The 20229-nt window shown below is 42.7% G+C and overlaps 1 protein-coding gene across 1 annotated transcript; it reads left to right on the forward strand.

Annotated features, from left to right (window-relative positions):
• The first annotated feature begins 516 nt into the window (after window positions 1–516).
• LOC147577534 (uncharacterized) lies at window positions 517–4265 on the forward strand. The gene is made up of 4 exons (XM_086676346.1): window positions 517–597; window positions 644–884; window positions 1024–1846; window positions 2225–4265. Exons 1-4 carry the CDS (start codon window positions 517–519, stop codon window positions 2229–2231), a joined length of 1152 nt encoding a protein of 383 aa, XP_086532472.1. The 3' UTR covers window positions 2232–4265.
• Window positions 4266–20229: the final 15964 nt, after the last annotated feature.

Consider the following 20229-nt stretch of genomic DNA (forward strand, 5'->3'; position numbering starts at 1 on the left):
CGCAATTTAATCATTTACTTTACCGGAGACAAACTCCAACTTAGTTCCACCGTCTGAGCAAAAAGTCTTTGTAGCTAGAAACGTCTTAATTTTTTTCCAAAATAAAATGCCTTATTAAAAAAAATATTTAACGCAAAAGCGCTTATCATTCTGTTTTTCTTCCACTATCTTCAGAAACCAATTAAATCACTAACGAGATAGAAGGTAGAACCGCCTGTAATGCTTCAGAGATCAACATGTGTTACAGACTCCCAGCTTGTTCGCCTCTGAGACACACAGTTGATTCCTTTGTTCCTTCACACTGAACACCAACTCTTGGTTAAAATTTGGAAACTACTTTGGAAAGGATGGGAGGGATCGTAGAATATTTCCAGGGAAACCGTTCATAAAACAACAAGATTCACTAGTAGTAAGGAGGACACTGCTGCACAGAGGAGAGAAAGGCAGCCTCCCAGGACCTCCACTGGGCTCACCCCAAATGTGAGGCCGGTTTCTGGCTCATCAGGGGGTCAAGTGATGGTTGAGGCCTCGGGTGCAAAGAGCCTCGCTCTCGGGAGGGGGAAGGACAAGAACCGACCGGCCAGGCCTGGGGGTCTGGTGGGGGCCGGGAGAGCTGTCCCTTTTTTCCTGTTTGCTTGTCCAGACCCTGAATCCCGCGAGCCCTGAGAAGGGAGGCACCGGGCGAGAGACGGGTAGCAGCACCCGGCGCCGCCCAGGTCGCCCCGGGCAGCAGGACCGAGGGCTGCGCGGCGAGAAGCGCCCGGGACTCCGGGCCGAGGGGGCAGTGGAGCGGGGCACGACCCGGGCCCGGCCACCCGTGCCGGGCGCGCCTCGGGGAGCACACGGAGGCCGCCCCTCGGCCCAGGACAGCCACAGAGCGGCCGGTGAGCCCGGGGCCAACTCCACAACTTGCCGGCCCAGCTGCCTCCCCCCCCCCACCCCCCCACCCCGAGTTCCCGGGAAGATTCGGACCCGGCAGGAGAGGCGGAATATCCCCGGAAACGATTCCTCCCCGAGGCTGAGCCCACCCCGCCGTCCGCGTCCGCTCCCGCCGCAGGCAGCGCGGTCCCCGGCGCCCCGACGCCCCCGCGGCCCTGCCAGCCGCCGCCGCCGCCGCCGCCGCCGCCGCCGCCGCGGGGCCGCGCTCCCGGGCCGTTTCCGGCGGCGCCCGCGGCCGCTCCCGCAGCCCCCGGCCGCGGCCGCCACTCACCCGAGGCCGCCGCGGCTCCGCGCCTCGGGCTCCGTCAGGCGCACTCCACGAAGGCGCCCCGCCGCCCCGTGCTCCCTCGGCGCCCCGGCGAGCTCTTCCCTCCGGTCAGCAGCGCTGCCAAGCGCAGTGGCAGCCGCGGGGCCACCGGCGGGCGTGCGCGGGCGGGCGGGAAGGCTTGGGGCCGGCGCGTCCCTCCGCCTCGGCCGCCTCCTCCACCGCCTCCGCCGCCGCCTCCTCCTCCGCCGCCGCCTCCTCCTCCGCCGCCGCCGCCGCCGCCTCCCGAGTTCGGGGCTCTGCTGCAATGTCTGCGAGGCTGACTTTGAGCGCCTCGCTCGCCGCCCGCCCGCCCGCAGCCGCGCTCCTCCCTCCGCCGCCGAGTCCGCCGCGGCCCAGTCCCTCCCCTCGCCGCTCCACGCCATTCAGCTCTTCAGCCAAGTTTCTTAACCCTTTTTTCCCCCTCCCTCCCATTGTCACCGGGGCAGGAGGAACCGCTCGGGTCCCGGCAGCTCGCGGGAACTGCGGAGCACCCACCCCCCCGCCCCCGGTTTGCTGTTTTCCTCCTTGCCCGCCCTCTGGATGGCCCGGCCGGGGCTGCAGGGCCCAAAGGCGGCGGGAGGACTGCGTCGGCCCGGAGAGGTGGGTGCTCCACGCACCCGAGCCGACCCCTCCCCCCCCCCACGCTTGGCTCCCGGCTCTGTCCAGCCGCCCCCGACCGCCCAAGGCGACTGGACAGCTCCTCCCGGGCCCCCCGGGGGCTTGTTCTCGTTCTCGTTAACGCCGGCCGTGGGCTCGCGTCTGGGACCCAGCCTGGGGGCCGGGACGCCCAGGTCCCGCTGGGGTGCTGGCGCCCCCGCTGCCATTTCACCCCACGACACGCGTTCTCTCGGCTCCTTCTCACGCACCCCACCCCCAGCTTCCACCACCTTGTAATCTGTGTGTCCTGCTTTAATCTTGGCGGGGGGGGGGGGGGGGGCACGGGCACTAACTCCAGGTCACTTTGACCCCACGCCTTAGCACGTAGTAGGCACCCAGGAATCAATGTGGAGTGACTCAGAGAGGAAGACTGGGAAGGAGACCTGAGGAGTGCCCCGTCCAGCTCCTTGGACGGACGTAGGACCCAGGAGCAGGGTTTATCTTCAACTGCTTTGTCACTGCGAAGTCTCCGGCAGGAGTCGGTCAGCGAATCTACATCATCCCGGGGAAGAATTTGACCCCACCAGACGAGGCAGAAAGAACAGGACTGCCACTTCTTCGGCAGCTCTGCTCGGTTCAGTCTCGGAATAAGAAATAACAATTACATCACGAGGCCGGGGCGGCAGCGCTGTGGAGCCTCTCGGTTTCCTGCAGCTTAATCTCGCTGAACCCGCCTCTGAACTGGGGAGGGGGGGGGAGGCACGTATGGATTGGTGGCGAGAGAAAGTAGAGAGAGGAGAGAGTCCTACGAAACCATAATCCCCCCCTCCTTCTCCTTGCATTTGCTGTTTTAAAATCTTATCCTCAACGCTCCCCCAGACATCTAACTAGAACTATTAACACCCCTTCAACACCTCCCCAGATGTCAGGTTTCTTTTTGACTCTAGCATCTAGCGTTTAGTAACTCGCCATGAAAAAAAGTACCGGGGGGAAAAGTACCGTTGCTGAAATTGTCTTTTGCCTGATACAAAAACGCTGAAGTACAGCTTAGCCTCACCCTTAACTCAGAAATGGCATGCCTGTGTTAAAACACTTAATACACAAAACAAATGAGAGGATGAGGCACTCCATTCCTATGTATAGGTTTTCAAATCCTTAAGAATTAGATAACATTGGAAAATAGAGTTGCCAGCGCACTTAAGAAAACCACTATCCTAGTCATGAAACAGTAGTCTATGCCTGTTATGTAATGGCTGTATTGTGCATTTAAAATGTCTTTTAACCTTTGAAAATATGAATGAGTGTTCTGTAACACCTCCAAATCATAAAAGTGAAAGCAATGCTTAATAAATGCACCACCTAGCACAGTGCTGGGCACACGGTAGGATCATTTTGCTTAATGGTGATGGTGCATTTTAGAACAATTATTTTACATCACCCTAGTGATTCAACTGTGTAATCTGTTGCCATCTAACACAGTTTAAACTTCATATGGTAGCTTCTTATGTGCATATACAACAGTTCGAAATTTGCTCAAGGCCACTGTGTAAAGTCAGCTATTCTACAGTACATCATTTATCCAGTTGGTGAAAGTGAACTGTTCTAATTAAGTGATGATCATCAGAATTGGAATCTGGCCCTTTAAGGAGTCAAACTTAAAAAAACAAACAAAAAACTGTTAAGTGATATACACAGATTTTCTAAAATGGGTTATATATATATATATTTTTCTTGAGCAATATATTGGACTTTCTTTGGCTTTTTTCTTGGAAATTCAGGGTTAATTTTATTAGAAGTGTTTATTGCAGTAAGTTGTAGCGGATTCAACAAAAACATTCTATATCAGGCTTCTTCCTAGTTGTTAAGAGATGCTCCCAGGAGGTATATAAGCTATCAATCGCTGCACTGAAGGACTCTATGACTTAGTGATTATCTCTGCTCTTTGTAGTTTCTCTCGTCCCCTTCACTAACTGACAATCTGTTGTCCTTTTTCTCTGTTGCCACAGCATGCTGCCTCCAATATTTTCCTCCTCTTCTCATTGGCAGTGTCTGGTCTAGTGCAGACTGGGAATCTAGATAGCCTCACTTGTCACAATTCAGTAAAGTAAAACTAAGTAGGTCCTAGGTAAGAAACTGATGTGCTCACCAAGGAGTAAGACACATAGACTTAGGGACTTAATGCATAGACTTAGGGACAGTTATTCAGACTACTCAAATGTTGCTTTGAAAAGTATTCTTTTGGGGTGCCTGGGTGGCTCAGTCGGTTGAGCGTCCGACTCCGGCTTAGGTCATGACCTCACAGCTCGTGAGTTCGAGCCCCACGTCGGGCTCTGTGCTGACAGCTCTGAGCCTGGAGCCTGCTTCAGATTCTGTGTCTCCCTCTCTCTCTGCCCCTAACCCACTCGCATTCTGTCTCTGTCTCTCTCAAAATAAATAAACATTTAAAAAAGTTAAAAAAAAAAAGTATTCTTTTTTGTACCTTAACTGGGTTTTGGATCACTGAGGTTCATAGAGAAACGGCCTTCTAATAAGTGAGGTTGCACAGTTAACCCAACAAGCAGAGTATTGGTACTGCCCTCCAATGCTAGTGTTAAAAAGTCCAGCGCCATGTTAGATGACTTAACAAAGCTGCCCACCTCCTATTAATCTATCTCTTCAACCCCACAGAAATCCAATAGTGAGATCCTGAACTCTTTTTGATAGTGCATCATTAAAAGTAAATTGGCCACCTTTTGTGGAATTCATTTTTACTTAATCATGCTAATTGTGGTGGGGCTCTTTTGTTGTTGTTCTTTGTTTTTAAAAAATCAATACCTAAATTTCCTGTCTAAGACAGTCATTGCAGGGATATTGGGCATATATGTAATGTAAGAATGCCTATTCAGTAATTTGTATTTTGAAGACAACTCTCATTTTAACCACTTGTGATCTGAAAAAGATGCCCTTCAGTTTATATACTTAAACACAAAAGTATTTTTATAAACCCATGGTTCCTGTGGCATCAGACATTTAATGTTCAGAATCTATATGATTATCCATCACAAAGAAGTAGCCTGGGAAAGGTATGTTTATGTTGTGCTCCCTGAGTCTCTTGCCGGGGTCCAGCCTCAGCCGCTCCAAGGGTTCCCAAAGGATGAATGGCGTCGGCGAAAATAACAAATGGGCTCAGACAACAGCAGTATGTTAGACTGGCCGCTTTATTGTGGCAAGCGTGGCATTATATTTGTTAGCAAATTCCTTATAGCGTGCGTCATCTATGTTTTCTGGCATTACCTAATTCTAAAAATGTTCCTTTGTGTAATCACCCATTAAGAAACAACATAGTTATTTTCTTGTAACGTTCCCTCCTGCCCTTTCAAGGTCATCTAGCTCTCAACACCTCAAGTGGAACGTTTACAAGGACATGACTTCTTAATTGTTCCTTTGAACCATTTGCAGTACAAGGACCAAAAGTATTGGCTTTGGTCTGGGGTACCGGGAGGGAGCCAAGAGGGCCTTGGGAACCCACACCTTATGCGCTCCCAGAGAGGCAATGTATACCTAGGAACTAATGAACCATTCTGCACCTTAACCCACCAGGTCCAGTTATCATCTGGAATGCCTCCTAGGGGCCAAGTGGGCCTAGGGGTTGGAGTAACTTGTATCCATAAATACATTCCTTTGTTGCCGGAGTGGGGATTTGGAACCCATTTGTCCCCTCCTTGGCTGGGAAATATATGGGGCTATCCTTCCTTTAGGTAGAGGAGTCTTTATAGGGGGTGGCAAGGGCTGGACGTAGGGCTGTATAATTTCCCTTTGGAATCTTACTTCCTTCCCCAGTGGTTCTTTTCCTGGGGCCGGGGAGTGGGGGGTGGCTGTCGCGGGCAATTCCCCAACCGACAAATCCCCAGGTACTTTCATTGGTAGGGGGGCTGCCCTGACCAACGCTGAGGCCAAATTACATAAAAAGCAGGAGTACAAGAAGCTTTACTTTCAGTGGGGCGCCATGCAGTCCCGATCCGTCTGCCGCCAGGGCCCTGCCATCAGGCTGGTTGGAGGAATAGCTTGGCTTCCCGCAGTCTCTGCTATCAGAGCATGTTTCACATCATTTTGTGACTGGGTGTTTATCTTGTCTGTATCTCATTCTAGATGCAAACACCACAGGGCCCACGTCCCTTGGGTTCACATTTGGATGCCTCTACCACCTATCCCTGTGCTCAACAAACAGCACTCAGTAGATACGGGGCAAGATTCTGTCATAGCCCAGTGGACAGTGTTTAGCTCTACTCGGCGTATGGGTGGGGGATGAGGGAGTTCAGGGAAATTTTGACAGAGAAAATAACTCTTCAGCTGAATATTGAAAAGTAAGAGGAATTTACCAGGCAGGCAAAGTAGGAAAGAGATTCTGAGGAAAGGAAAAAGGCTGTTTGACAGTAAAGACATGTAAAGAAAACAAAGATATACATTGAGATGTGTTGCATCTACATGATACACTATGAACTAGTGACTAATGAACTATGACAACTGACAAAAATATTTACAGATGGAACTCCAGTGTAGCTACAAAGCTCTAGTCACTTGGCCTCTAGAGAAAGCACTATCCTTTCTAGCAGCCACACTTTAAAAAATACAAAGAAAAAGGTAAACTTAATTTAAAAAAAAATTTTTTTTAACGTTTATTTATTTTTGAGACAGAGAGAGACAGAGCATGAATGGGGGAGGGTCAGAGAGAGGGAGACACAGAATCTGAAACAGGCTCCAGGCTCTGAGCTGTCAGCACAGAGCCCGATGCAGGGCTCAAACTCACGGACCGTGAGATCATGACCTGAGCCGAAGTCGGCCGCTTAACCGACTGAGCCACCCAGGCGCCCCCAGGTAAACTTAATTTTAATAACATACTTTCCCTATCCAGATATATTAAAAGCATCATTTTAATGTATACACAGCCTAAAAACTATTTATTGGAGATTTTTTGTTCTTTCATTCGCACTATGTTTTCAAAAGCCAGTGAACAGCTCCGTTTGAACTAGTCACATTCAAAGCTTCAATAGCCACATGTGGCTAATGGCTGCCGCACTGGCCAGCACAGCCCCAGAGGACAGATGAAAATATTTAACAATACAGTTAAAAGAAACTTTCTTAAGGTGAAAGTCTAAGTCTCGTTGAATCGGAGACTTTATTTGCGTTGATCACTGGTGTCTAGTGAAGTGATGCTGTGTTATAAAAACGACTTTCTTGGATCTAGGCTTTTCTGCCAATTAGAGAATCAGCAAAGTTTACATTTTATGTACTGTGTCTTCATTAACCATACAGTAGCTACAACGACTCCTATCTCTATTAACTCTGGACTGTTCGTGTAAACTGGCTTTATGGCAGAAATAAAACACTATCAGTTGGGGGTTGAATAAGCTTTAAAAAAGTCTTCCCTAGAACACAGAACTACGTCTACGCTAGTTACTGTCAGGCTTCTTGTATAGAAGCCCAGGGTTTTGCTTTTCAGTGCTGCCATGCTCAGTTACTGTTGGACTATAAAACGCAGCCCAGCCTTTATTTGAAGCAATCACCTGCCTGAAGCTGCCGCTGTGAGGATGTGCTGCAGTGCCCTGAGCACCGAAAAGGTCTAAAGAGCTAAGATGAAGATGTTTAGACGCCCCATCTGCGGGTTACTGTGCGGTTTTCCATCACGAGATTGGAGCCTTTTTACTTTTGGTGGGGCTTGAAGGCCAAGGACTGGCAAAACCAGGGCACTCAGTATCTACACTAAAAGGAATCCTGTAAACTGGATCTTAAGAAAAAAAAATGTCTGAAAACGATTGTGTACAAGCAGCTGAAAATGTGCAAGAAAAAGATGCTTCAGCGAAGTGTGAATGTGGATGAAGCCTTCTCATTGCCAAAACAAGAAAATCTTTAACATAGTTAAGGGATCCAAAAAGCCAAGAAATCCCAGTGAAGCTAAAGAAAACATATCAGTTTTGTTGATGTGTCCATTTAGTATGTCCGTTTATTATGAAAGTAAATATTACATGAAGTCTTATCTTTTTATGTAGAAATGGGTTCTTTAGTCTCATTAAGCAGTCCTGTCATAAATGAATAACATAATTTCATTTTGATATTTTACAAACATATATCCGTATAATAAATCATTTGAGTACAACATGACCCTACTAATTTTTAGGGCTCTTCTTCAGATAACATTCAACTAAAGCAAAGTACGTATCTGTTTTCCCAAATTATTCAAGGTTCTGTAGAGAAGAAAGCTATAAAGTCACAAATGTATATTTACCATTTGTTTGACCCTCAAAAGAAATTGACAAGGTCACCAACATGTCTATTTTAGATTTGTTTAGTTTGAAAAACATAAAATTCTTATATAGTTAATCTTTTCACTAAACTGAAATTACTTTTCACAAACATACATGCACATACACAAATATGCATATACACCACTAAGATTTCACAAAATTCAATGAGGGAAAGAATAGTCTTTTCAACAAATGATGCTGGGATTCCTAGATATTTATGGAAGAGAATGAAATTTGACCCCTTCTTTGTACCACACACAAAAATTAATTCAAAATGGATCATAGACCTAACTGTAAAAACTAAATGATAAAACTCTTAGTAGGAAATATAACAATAAATCTTCACGATCTTAGTTAAGTAAAGCCTTCTTAGATGTAATACCAAAAGCACAAGTGACAAAAGGGAAAGAAGGAATATGAGACTTAAAATTAAAATCTTCCTTATTTCAATGGAAACTATAAAAACTGCAATGACAATTCACAGAATGGGAGAAAAAAATTGCGATCATGTATCTGATAAGAGACTTGTATGTAGGATGTATAACTCAATAATAAAAAGACTAATACCCAACTTTTAAAAATAAACAGAGGAGGGGCGCCTGGGTGGCGCAGTCGGTTAAGCGTCCGACTTCAGCCAGGTCACGATCTCACGGTCCGTGAGTTCGAGCCCCGCGTCAGGCTCTGGGCTGATGGCTCGGAGCCTGGAGCCTGTTTCCGATTCTGTGTCTCCCTCTCTCTCTGCGCCTCCCCCGTTCATGCTCTGTCTCTCTCTGTCCCAAAAATAAATAAAAAAACGTTGAAAAAAAAAAATTAAAAATAAACAGAGGATCTGGGGCGCCTGCGTGGCTTGGTCAGTTGAGTGTCTGACTCTTGATTTTGGCTCCCGTCATAAACCCAGGGTTGTGGGATCCAGCCCCAGGGCAGGATCCACGCTGTGTGTGGATTCTCACACAACTCAAGACTCTCTCTCTCTCTCTCTCTCTCTCTCTCTCTCTCTGTCTCCCTCTCCCTCTCCCTCTCCCCCTCCCCCACCCATGCTCTCTGTCTCTCAAAAATAGTAAATTAATTAATAAATTAAATAAATAAATAAACAAAATTAGCAAAGGATTTGAATAGATTTTTCTCCAAAGAAAACATAAATAAGCACATGGAAAGATGCTCCTTATCATTAGCCACCCGGGAAATGCAAATCCAAACGACAATGTTTTACCACTCCACACTTGCTAGGAATGTCTATAAACGAACAAAACAAAATAAAACAGATAAAAACAAGTGTTGGTGAGGATGCAGAGTAATTGGGCCCCTCATACGTTGCTGGTGAAAATCTAGAATGTTGCAGCTACTTTGGAAGACATTTGGGCAGTTCTTCAAAAGGTTAAATATATTTGCCACATGACCTATCAATTCCACTCCTAAGTATATGCCCTAGAGAAATGAAAACCTTTTCTCCACAAAAAAAAAAAAAAAAAAAAACAACTTGTCCATTAATGTTCACACCAGTACTCTTCATAATAACCAAAAAGGGAAACAAACCCAAATATCCATCAGTTGATGAATGGGTAAACATATGGTATATCTTTACAGTGAAATATTACTCAGCAATAAAAAGGCAATGAACTGAAATGTGCCTCAATATGAATGAAGTTGAAAAGAAGATACTCAGTAAAAGAATTTAGTCACAAAAAACCACATAGTATATAATTACATGTATATGAAATGTCCATAATATGCAAATCCATAGAGACAGAAAGTAGAATAGTGATTACCCAGGGCTGGGGCAGGGTTTAGGAAGAAATGGAGATTTACTGATAATGGGTATGGGATTTCTTTTTGTAGTGATAAAAGTGGTCTAAAATTGATTGTGGTGATGTTTGTACAACTCTGTGGATATTGCAAAAACTGTTGAATTACTCACTTTAAATGGGTGAATTGTATGGTATGTAAATTATATCTAAATAAAGCCATTATATATTTAAAAAACAAAGTAAACACTAAAGGACCTTTCTATCTTCTTGTTTTGAAAATAAAACTTTGACATGTATCAGAAAATAAAGTCTGGTGTTTTAAAAATGTTACAACTCAAAATTACTTTTGCTTCATGTGATTTGCCAGAAATCAGCAAAGTAATATATATATCCATGAAACAAAAAAACTACACTTTGGAAATTAGCTTTGGCTGCTTTGTAATTCTTAAATGACGCAGTGCAGAAGGACAGTTTTATCAGGATAGCCCAAGTGTCAATAATTTAGTGTGTGTTATACTGTGTGTGCGTGTGTGTGTGTGTGTGTGTGAATGCATATGTGTGCATGTGTGTGTGTGTACCAGGGGTGACTTAGGAAGAAAATCCTGGATAAACAGCACATACTGCTCATGTCCCACAAAGCTCTCTTCCATGAGATACATAACTCAGTAATTTATGATAATAACTATTCCTACAAAGCTAAATGATTACTCCTGTTAGATGGTTCACTATATTATGTTTCCTAACAGTCATATCCAAGAAATCTAATTCTACATTCCATCAGCTAGTAAGTACGTTTGGTTGCTGGTAACAGAGACAAGAACTAACAGCAATTAACCCGAGATAGAAGTTTATTTTTTTGCAATGTAAAGAGACTCCACAAATGCATTTCTGGGGCTGGTTTGATGATGCCATCATCTTTAGACACCCAGGTTGCTTCTATTCTGTCACCTTTAGCTCTTGGCTTTCATTCTAAAGATTGCCTTGTGATGTTTAATTGGCAGCTGAAGCTCCAGTCATTGCGTTTGCATTTCAGGCAAAAAGAATGTGGTTTTAAATGAGTTTTCCTGAAAGGGCCATCCAATAACTCCTACTAACATTTCATTGGATGTATCCAGAGGGAGTATGGGGCACATGGTATTTTAGCTGGGAACAACACTCAGATAAAATCAAGGTTTGGTTTCTAAGAAGATGAGAACTGATGTTGAGTGGGTGTATTAGTTATCTTCTGCTGCATAACAAAGCACCAGAAAAATTAGTAGTTTAACACAAGAAACACTATTATCTTGTAGTTTCTGATAGGTATAAATTCAGGAACAGCTTAGCTGGATTATTTTGATACAACGTCTCTCATGTGGTTGCAATCAGGATATTGGCAGGGTCTGCAATCATCTGAAGGCTTGCCTGGAGCTGGAGTATCCAATTTCAAGAAGTCTCCCTCACAAGGCTTTTGGCAGGAAGCCTCAGTTCCTCACATGGCTATTGGCAGGAGACCTCAGGTCCTTGCCACATGAGCTTGAGTATCCTGATGATGTGGCTGCTGAACTCCCCCCAGATGGAGCCATCCAAGAGAAGCAATGGTGAAGTCACAACGTCCTTCGTGACCTGGTCTCCTAATTCACAGAAAGTACTTCCGTTTTACTCTACTAATTAGAGGTAAGTCGCTAAATTAACTCCCCTCTTAAAAGGAAAGTCATCTTGAAGGGGAGGTATCAAGCAATTTGTGGGCACAGCTTAAAACCACTACAGCAGGCTATTGAAATTTTCTGTCATGGTCTGCCTCTGGTTTCCCAAACCAGCATGCGCACCATTGTTTTCATACATACAACAGTCGCACTGTTTCTCCCATGCATCCAGACACATGTCTTTTTCTGTGACGGCATCAAATCTGCTGCCTGAGATTTCCAGGTGATGTGCAGCCCTCTCCAAGGACCCCAGATGCAACTCCTTGCAGGCTGACCACCAATTTAGTTTTAAAGACATGTTTTCAGCTATCAGCACATTTAAGTTTTGTAGAAGGAATGACTTATTGCAATAAGCCTGTCCATTTGGAAAAAGGCAAATGAGAAACATTAGTCACTATTCCATAATAATTATCAAAACCTACTAAGCAGGAATAGCCAGGACTCCCTGCCCTAACACCGTAGGGAGTTCCTTGGTTGGCCAACCTGACAGCTTCTGGTTCTTTCTCTTGAATGTTTTCCTTCATGTTTTGTCCTCTGGTGCTCCTGGATCTTCCCCTGGGAGATTTCTTCTTGCCAATTTTCCTCAACAAATCCATATGAGGTGGGCACAAGGGAGGATGTCCTTCTTGGAGACGTTGTGGACTTGAAACACTGGGGTGCAGAGATTATTTAAAAAAATTTTTAGTGTTTATATTTTTTGAGAGAGAGAAAGTGTGTGTGAGTGAGTGAGGGGCGGGGGCGGGGGTGGGGGGTGGAGGATCCGAAGCGGGCTCTGTGCTGACAGCTGAGAGATCATGACCTGAGCTGAAGTTGGACACTCAACCGCCTGAGACGCCCAGGCGCCCCCACAGAGATTATTTTAAAGTTTTGATAACCACAGACTATTGTAGACCAAGTTGGGGATTTCTTTATGAAGATAATTCCTTCAAACATTTAACAGACTTGATGTATTTCCATTCTGTTCTATGTATAAACTACCATAGCCAAAGTCTTGCCTAGACATGGTTTTTCAACCTGCAGATTCTCTTTTATTTAGTAGGCTCTGTACTCTGTCTCTCCCTTTGGCCCTTAAATTAATGGTGGTTACCTTGAGAGCATCTGAAATAATAGGCTTAGATGGGGAAGCAATACAGTTCATCACCTACTGCCAGCAATATCACTGCTGCTTTATGACAAAGCAAGAGTCTTACCTCCTGCTAAGGCTACAGCTTAAAACTTCTTCAAGTTCAGGTACAGAGGCAGATGGCTTTTTCAACGCCATGAGGCCCAAATCATTGGACTGTCCATCAGTGTCATTAGCATGCACAGGCAGAGAATATCTCTCTTGATAAATCTTTGCTTCCTTCCACCCCTGCTTCAAGAAGGTTTAGTTCTAGTCTGGGTTCACCTAATGCATTAGATTTTGCTAAAAATAACAAAAATGAACCAGCACCTACCAACACTATACATTTGTTTTTGCTCTGTCTCTTAACGTTATAGCCTCCGTCAGCAAGTAGCCTGATTTTTAAGGTAAGCAAGGGACAGGTTAGGCAAAGGCGTGGCCGCCACATTAAACTTAGACCCTCACCACTCACCATCCAACCACTTCAACTAACTCAGGGCTAGCCGTGCTGGGCAGCATCCCATCTCTGGTACCAATTACTACATAGGCCATGGTTCTTTGGTTCAGAAAACCAAATGAACTCTTGCTAAGTTAAGCAGCCAAAGGGCTTATTATCAAATAATATAATAGATAATTTACACAATTTTAGCTGGGACCCAGGAAATATGTGTAACATATGTAACATTCAGTTTTCCAGTTTCTAGTCACCGGGAAGGCATGCTAGAAAGGGATTAGAGTGATCTTTAGTGTGTCCTTCCATGGTATTATTTGCCACAGTGGCCAAAGGGTTATTTCTGGTATAGAGCAAGACCTCAAGTTTTTGAGGCATATACAATATTTTAGATTGTAAAATAAACAATGATTCATCATTATTTGATGATCGTTGGTCAATAAATCTGGGTACATCTTGCATTAATTATGTTTCATCATATTCCAGCTCTTAGAAAGTTGGCCAACCAGTGTTAACCAGTACACTATATCTTGATCTCGATAGGTTACAAGAAATGTACTTGCTCTTGGATAGGGCATCTTTGCTACTAAGGAAGAGAAACCTACCAATTAACTTGAAAAGAAAGGAACTTCTAAGGACTAAAACACAAGGAATCTAAGGAAATGCTGCCTCACTCGCCCTCAGGAGACCATAGCACTTCATCCTAGTGCTCCACCAATAATGTGTCTTCATTCTCCTCCTGTTCAGACCATTTATTGGTCCAATTCTCCAAATAGAAATTTTGATTGACAATCGGTCAGCCAAATGGACTACTTTTATGTGCAAGTATCCACCCCTCTTCTAATCAGTTGCAGCCATGAGTGGAGGTGAGGGCAAGTTAACTTAATTCAAAGAATTGACATTCCCAAGCCTGTGAAAAGGGCTGGTAAAACTAGAAGGGTAAGATGGGTGCGGTAGATCAATAAACTAATATTTGTAGTGTAGTCATTATCTTTTATACCACATAAATTAAGACTTGTAATATTGTAACAGCATCATTAATCTTATTTACGAACTGTCTGCCTACAAATTAATGCCTGTGAATCTTATATACAAAATACATTAAGCATATTCATTCTTTCACCAATTATGTATTGATTGCCTGCTAAGTACCCTGCAGTGCACTATATCAAGTTCTCTTGATACCAAATGAACAAACTATGGTTACTTACTTTGTGGTACCCATATGAGGAGTCAGCTAATATTTTGTTTGGTATGTTCTTTAATCAAGATGTGATTAAGATGTTTTTTGCTTTTTTTTAACAGGGAGGGAGGCATTGGTTCATATTTTAGGAGTTCAAGGAAGGGTTTCTTCCTTTAAGGAAGAGATTATTGAACCATATCATAAAAGATGAATTTACCAACACGCTTTTTTTCTTATGGTCATCACTGATTGGCTTTTATAAAACCTACTTGTTATAACATACTGTCATTAAACTGTGTGTTGCAGATGTTATTACCCTTCCAGCAAGCTCCATTGATTGTCAATGTGTTAACGTATAAGGCTAGAATGGTATTTTATCAATTGTAAGCAGATTCAGATTCCTCCCATGGGGTAAAATTTGCTTTTCTAATACCCAGATGGCTTGCATGCATCAGAACTTTACAGGTCTCTTTTAGTAGTGGTTGTTATTTCCTTGATCTCTTCCTTGGGATCAAGGCCAGTCCTAAACCAAGGTATGCAATGTGCCAACCTTACTTTTGGTACTAGTACATGCTCTTTTTCTAACTCACTTTATTACAGCTCCATAGAACGTTGTGGATTTATGCACCAGTTTTCTTTCTAACACACCATCAATTGTTTCTTGTACTGCTAAGAAAGAAGATTATAATCAAATAAAGACACAATGCTTTTTCATCACACAGAATTTTTCTTTTATACTTATTGGAGGAACCCTTTTAAGCTTAACTGATACATAGATTTTAAAAAATCTTTTATCACTCTTATGTATAAGTCAAAGGACAATATAAGTAAAATACATTCATTAAGGTATTCCTAAAATGTTTTCACATTGAGTCTATTTCCCAAGGATCACTTTTTGGCCCAATCATTGATGTCTATTTTGTTTTTTAACACAACTTAATCTTTTATGCCATCAAGAAGCATCGACTATGTAGCTTTTTTTTTTTTTTTTTTTTTTTTTTAGCAGGTTTCATGCCCAGCACCAAGCCCAACATGGGGCTTGAGCTCATGACCCTGAGATAAGACCTGAGCCAAAATTAAGAATCAGATACTTAACCTACTGAGCCAGCCACACACCCCTATGTAGCATTTCTTAAAAGAGTGCTCAATGACCATCTCTGGGATTTTTTAGCCCTACACTGTGACTCTCAACCTTTTACTTATCACTTACCTCAATCCTTGAAAAATTTAATCTGACAGTTCACAAACTGATTTTGAAAAATACTGATGTTTCAAGCTTTTCTCTTTTTCAAAATCAAATAACGGTTATCTTTTCTCAATTTTCAGGGTGGGGGGGAATCAGCTGTCAGATAGTTTTTGGAATCTTTTCACATTTTGTTTTTAAATCTAGTTTCTGCTACCGTTGACCATACTAGAACCTTGTTTCACATGATATTGAATTTACACAAATATACAGTCTTTTCATTTTTAGCAACATTTCAGGGTGTTATGAAAAAAGCTTTCCTACAAATGTTTCATTTCTTAATCAAATACTAAACTCTTTTAGTCACTCTCCTAAAAGCCTGCTTTTTTCCATGGACACAGATATATCAGTGGCTCAAATACACTAATCCCTGCTAATAAATTGGCTAGTTACTGTGTTGGACTCCTTAGAAGAGGTCTTAGAAAATTCACAAGGAGTGAATTGAAGAGTGGGAATTTGAGACACTCCACAGGCCAGTGAAGGGGTCAGGTTTTTACCTGTCAGGCTTTTTCAGATTTCCTCAGTTGTATAATGTGAACAAGACATTCTTATTGTAGACTAGCCCTACCTGTGATCAACACTTTTTTCCAATCCATTTGGTGGCAGGGGTGGGGGTGGGGGAGTAGCTCGATCCTGCATCAAAGAACCAAATTTATAGATAGGTTCTTTCTACCCAGGAAAGAGCTTATGCGCTTAATTAATCTCTTCAGGAAGCTAGGCTGACTCTCACTACTTCAACACATTGTATGTTTAAAGCATATATAATTTAATCCTGTTGGAATGATGTGTGGAAGAGAATTGACATAAAATAGCAAGAAAGCTCTGAAGTGAACTGAGCTATATAATTTGGGCATAAGCATTCTTAATATCACCTTTAAAGGAACTTGAAAGGTATTTGATGGTGGAAGAGATTTTGGTGTAGGTTTGAAAACTATCAAACAGCATTTGCTGGCTTCTCCATTTTGATTAAAACATGCTCAGAGGGAAAATAGTGGTTTGTCTGTTAAGTCAAACACTAATGAAACATTTGCTAAAATAATCTATTTAATTTGGACAACATTTGGCAATAAAGTGCACTCGCTGGATCATTTGCCTGTATTTTGATCTTTCAGAGTTAACTGAGCACAGCTAAGTCTAATATGGTAATGGGCTCTTTGTTAAAACCTGGGCATATGCATTTCTCACGCTCTGTTGTGTTCTTTTCTGGTGAAGAGAGATAAGAACCGGTATTGTGATGGCATTAAAGGTTTTTCATTGACATATCTAAATACCATGAGCCTGAACTGTCTCATTTAGTCATGTCCTGTTTCTATATATCTTACGGATCAAAGCCATCATGACTCTAAGGCTCAGGTGAGTAATGAGGATTAGCCATATTAATCAACTCATCACAAAAAGAGTGAGTAATTAATGTTCGAATACTCCACATGTGCTTTTTGAATTAGCCTATGGTAATTACAATACTTCTGGTATGTGAAACAAAATAAGTCCAGTTGCTAATACCAGTGGAAAATATAATACATCATATTATCACTATTTAGTATTATTTTATAGAAATTAGACGAACTGTTTTAGAATTCAAAATGGTTCTTGTTTCTAAATTATTGTTTTACATTTTATGCATGTATGTATGTGTGTATATGTGTACACATATACACGCAGTACTCATCGCCACCCCCCCAACACATACACATTATAAATGGACTTTATGTTAACAGCTGCCACTTGCAGTACATTATGAAGCAAGTAACTAGTGGACGAAAGCAAAGCGAAAAAGCTGCCTTTCTGTTTCTTCTGGAACTCTGCAAAACCAGAAGCGTCATTCACACATGTATACTTGGAAAAACCGACCTAAATATGCCCTTCCAGAAGATGTAAGTGATTAGATCATCGTGTTGAAAGCCTTCATTGGTTTTGGGTTTTTGTGCTATTAAAAGAACAACAAAGTGATGACCTTTTTAGAAGCTTCTGCCATTACCGTAGGCTGAGATGGTCTTCCTTTTATTTTTTGCCCATCAAAAGACAGATTCAGCTCAAATACCACTCTGTTCGTAAAACTTTCCTTTTTCTATAATGTTTCCTAAGTTTCTTTGTTAGTACTTACTTCATCCAGAATTAAATACAGTTGAATTTTCAAATCCCCGATCCCCTGTTAGACTGTGAGCTCCTGGCAGGTAGGGACCCTGTCAGATCTGGGAGAGACTAGAGGAAGTGTCAGTGGAGGTAGTGCTTGAGGTTGTGTAATGCAGATGACAGGACATGAGGCAGGGGCTGACAGGGGCGCAGCAGAGGGAAAGTTGCCAGCAGGCATAACAGAGGTAGGAGTTGAAAAATCAGAGGAGACGTAACAGAAGTGAAGCCAGAGAAGTCCGTATGATTGGCCTGATGTCCATCCATCAGGAGCAGACTCAGATGCTAGAATACATTTCCATGGCTCCACCCCTATCATTGCTACCACCTAGAATTAAATTTTTGATAATAGCATGTAATTTTAGAACACATTCTCTTTTATTGTAGAGGTGTCACTTATTGTTTCTCTGGATGAATCCTTTCTCATCTCGAACACTGGATGTCAGAAACATAGTTTCCCGAAGCTCGTTTTAGTTGAGGGTCAGGGAATGGAGCAGATACGTATTAGGCAATTAAAATGTCAGAGATGATCCCTACACACCAGTTAATTTTTAAGAGATGATTTACTTTTTCTTGGTCAAGTGTTCCCAGGGATTATCATAGTGCCTGGCCAATATTTGGACCTCAGTAAATATCTGTTAAGTGAATGACTAATAATATTTATTTGAGGCTTATATATGTAAGACATGCTGCAAAATGCTTTATAAATTTTGTGTCATTTAATGCCAGTTACTCTTACTCCTATTTTATAGAGGAGTAAACTAGAACTTGAAAGATTAAGTAACTTGTTCAAAGTTACACAGCTAGTTAATGGTGAAACTGCGATTTGGATCAAAGAAATCTACACTCAGTATATTATACTACTTCCCTACCCTGTAAGCATGCAAAAAGGAATGACTGAACATTCTACAGTTGCATGAGAGACAATCATTCTCTAGGTTAATGGTGCTCCAACAGTACAAAATTGCTTAGTGCATGTGCAAAGGCTCAGGGCACTGCCCATCTTTATAGTTAGCTTATGAAACAGTAATTAATTTTTGCTTAATTCTTACTTGAAATTGGATTGAATGTTCTATCAAAATCTTCCAACTTTATTTTTAAACTTAACACATCTACATGATAAAAGGAAACTTAAGATGACAACTACTTCAGCAAAGAATGATAAACGAAAGACCAGATGCTACATATTTTCAACTGCAAAAATATCACGGGAAACCAGCTGTATCTTCTAAAATTTCATGATGTCATCATATGGCTTCAGGATCTATTTAGTTGGTTTATAATCTTATTAGCTTATCTCTGCTTCCAGTCATGCACTAGGCTTTAATTGCATAGGTTTGTTTATAACATTGTTAGAATTAGAGCTCTGGTCTCATATTTCATGCAAGAAGCATATTACTGGATAGTGCACAAAAACTTGCCACCCTGCATAATACCTAGTGACCCCACTGTAAACTGATGTCACTGTCCCATTATTCCGAAGAGGTCATCACTTCCTGGCATCAAGCTATCACAAAAGTGACTCAGAGTTTTTGATCTTGTTCAACTCTTCCCAAAAGTTCAAGTCTAGGATGATGATTTCAAAGTGTGATGGCAGCAAAGTGTTTCAGTTCAGCCGGTTTCAATGTCACAGTGAAATTTACCATGTTTTCCAGGCATCAGTTACACTACCAGGTCCAGAGAGATTTCAATTATATTAGGGATGGAAATGATTTTGCATTTCCCGCACTTCCACTCTGAATTTCACTGCCCCATTTCTTTGCCCACCCCCTCCTAGTTTTATTCACCTTTTTTATTCAGCCTCAAATCCTCATTCTTTCAGAGGTCAATATTTCCTATTGCAAAATGTTAATAAGCCAGTGTCAGATATTTTCTCAGAGCTCCCGCATGGGGGTCTACCACTTTCTAAATTTGTGAAAGGGAAACTATTAGCATTTATAGCCCAGTAAAAGAGCCTCCTCCCTGTGGCTCCACTAGACCTGGGTTGGGTCTTTCTAGTGAATGAATGGCAAGCCACCTCCATGAGCCAGGAACCCTACCTGTAAACTACTAGTCAGTCAGACAAAAATGAAACCATCTTTCTTTCCCTCGGCGCCTTACATGAATAACATCTGTTAGTCAGGACTCTTCTGTACAATGGAAACTCAATCCAAACTATTGTAAGGGTGTAGGGAAACTTACATTGATTAACTTGTGTGACAGACACTGATGGATTCAGGTGGGTCTGGTTTAGGCAAGCACTAACACAGTGTCCTGCCAGTCTGGATTTCTCTCAGACCTCTTGGCAGGATTGGGCTCTGAACTTTTGGTATGTTTGTTTCCTTTACAGCTTTGTTCTCAGCTTCATTCACAGAAAAAAAGAGGGTGGAAACATTTCCTGACTTTAAATTTCCCATTCCTAGTGCAACACAGTGGGACAAATCTGATTCTACAAAAGGGCAATATGAATTGTCCCAAATCAGTATCACTGGCTCTGAGTGGTCTAAAGTGGGCCATGGCATCATTGGGAACCAATTACCGTCACCAGGAACATCTCATGCTTTGATTGGCCAGCTCTGGAGTGCATGCT

This window comes from Puma concolor, chromosome C2 (genome assembly GCF_028749965.1).
Source record: "Puma concolor isolate L17-30 chromosome C2, mPumCon1.1.hap2, whole genome shotgun sequence".
Taxonomy (NCBI): Eukaryota; Metazoa; Chordata; class Mammalia; order Carnivora; family Felidae; genus Puma; species Puma concolor.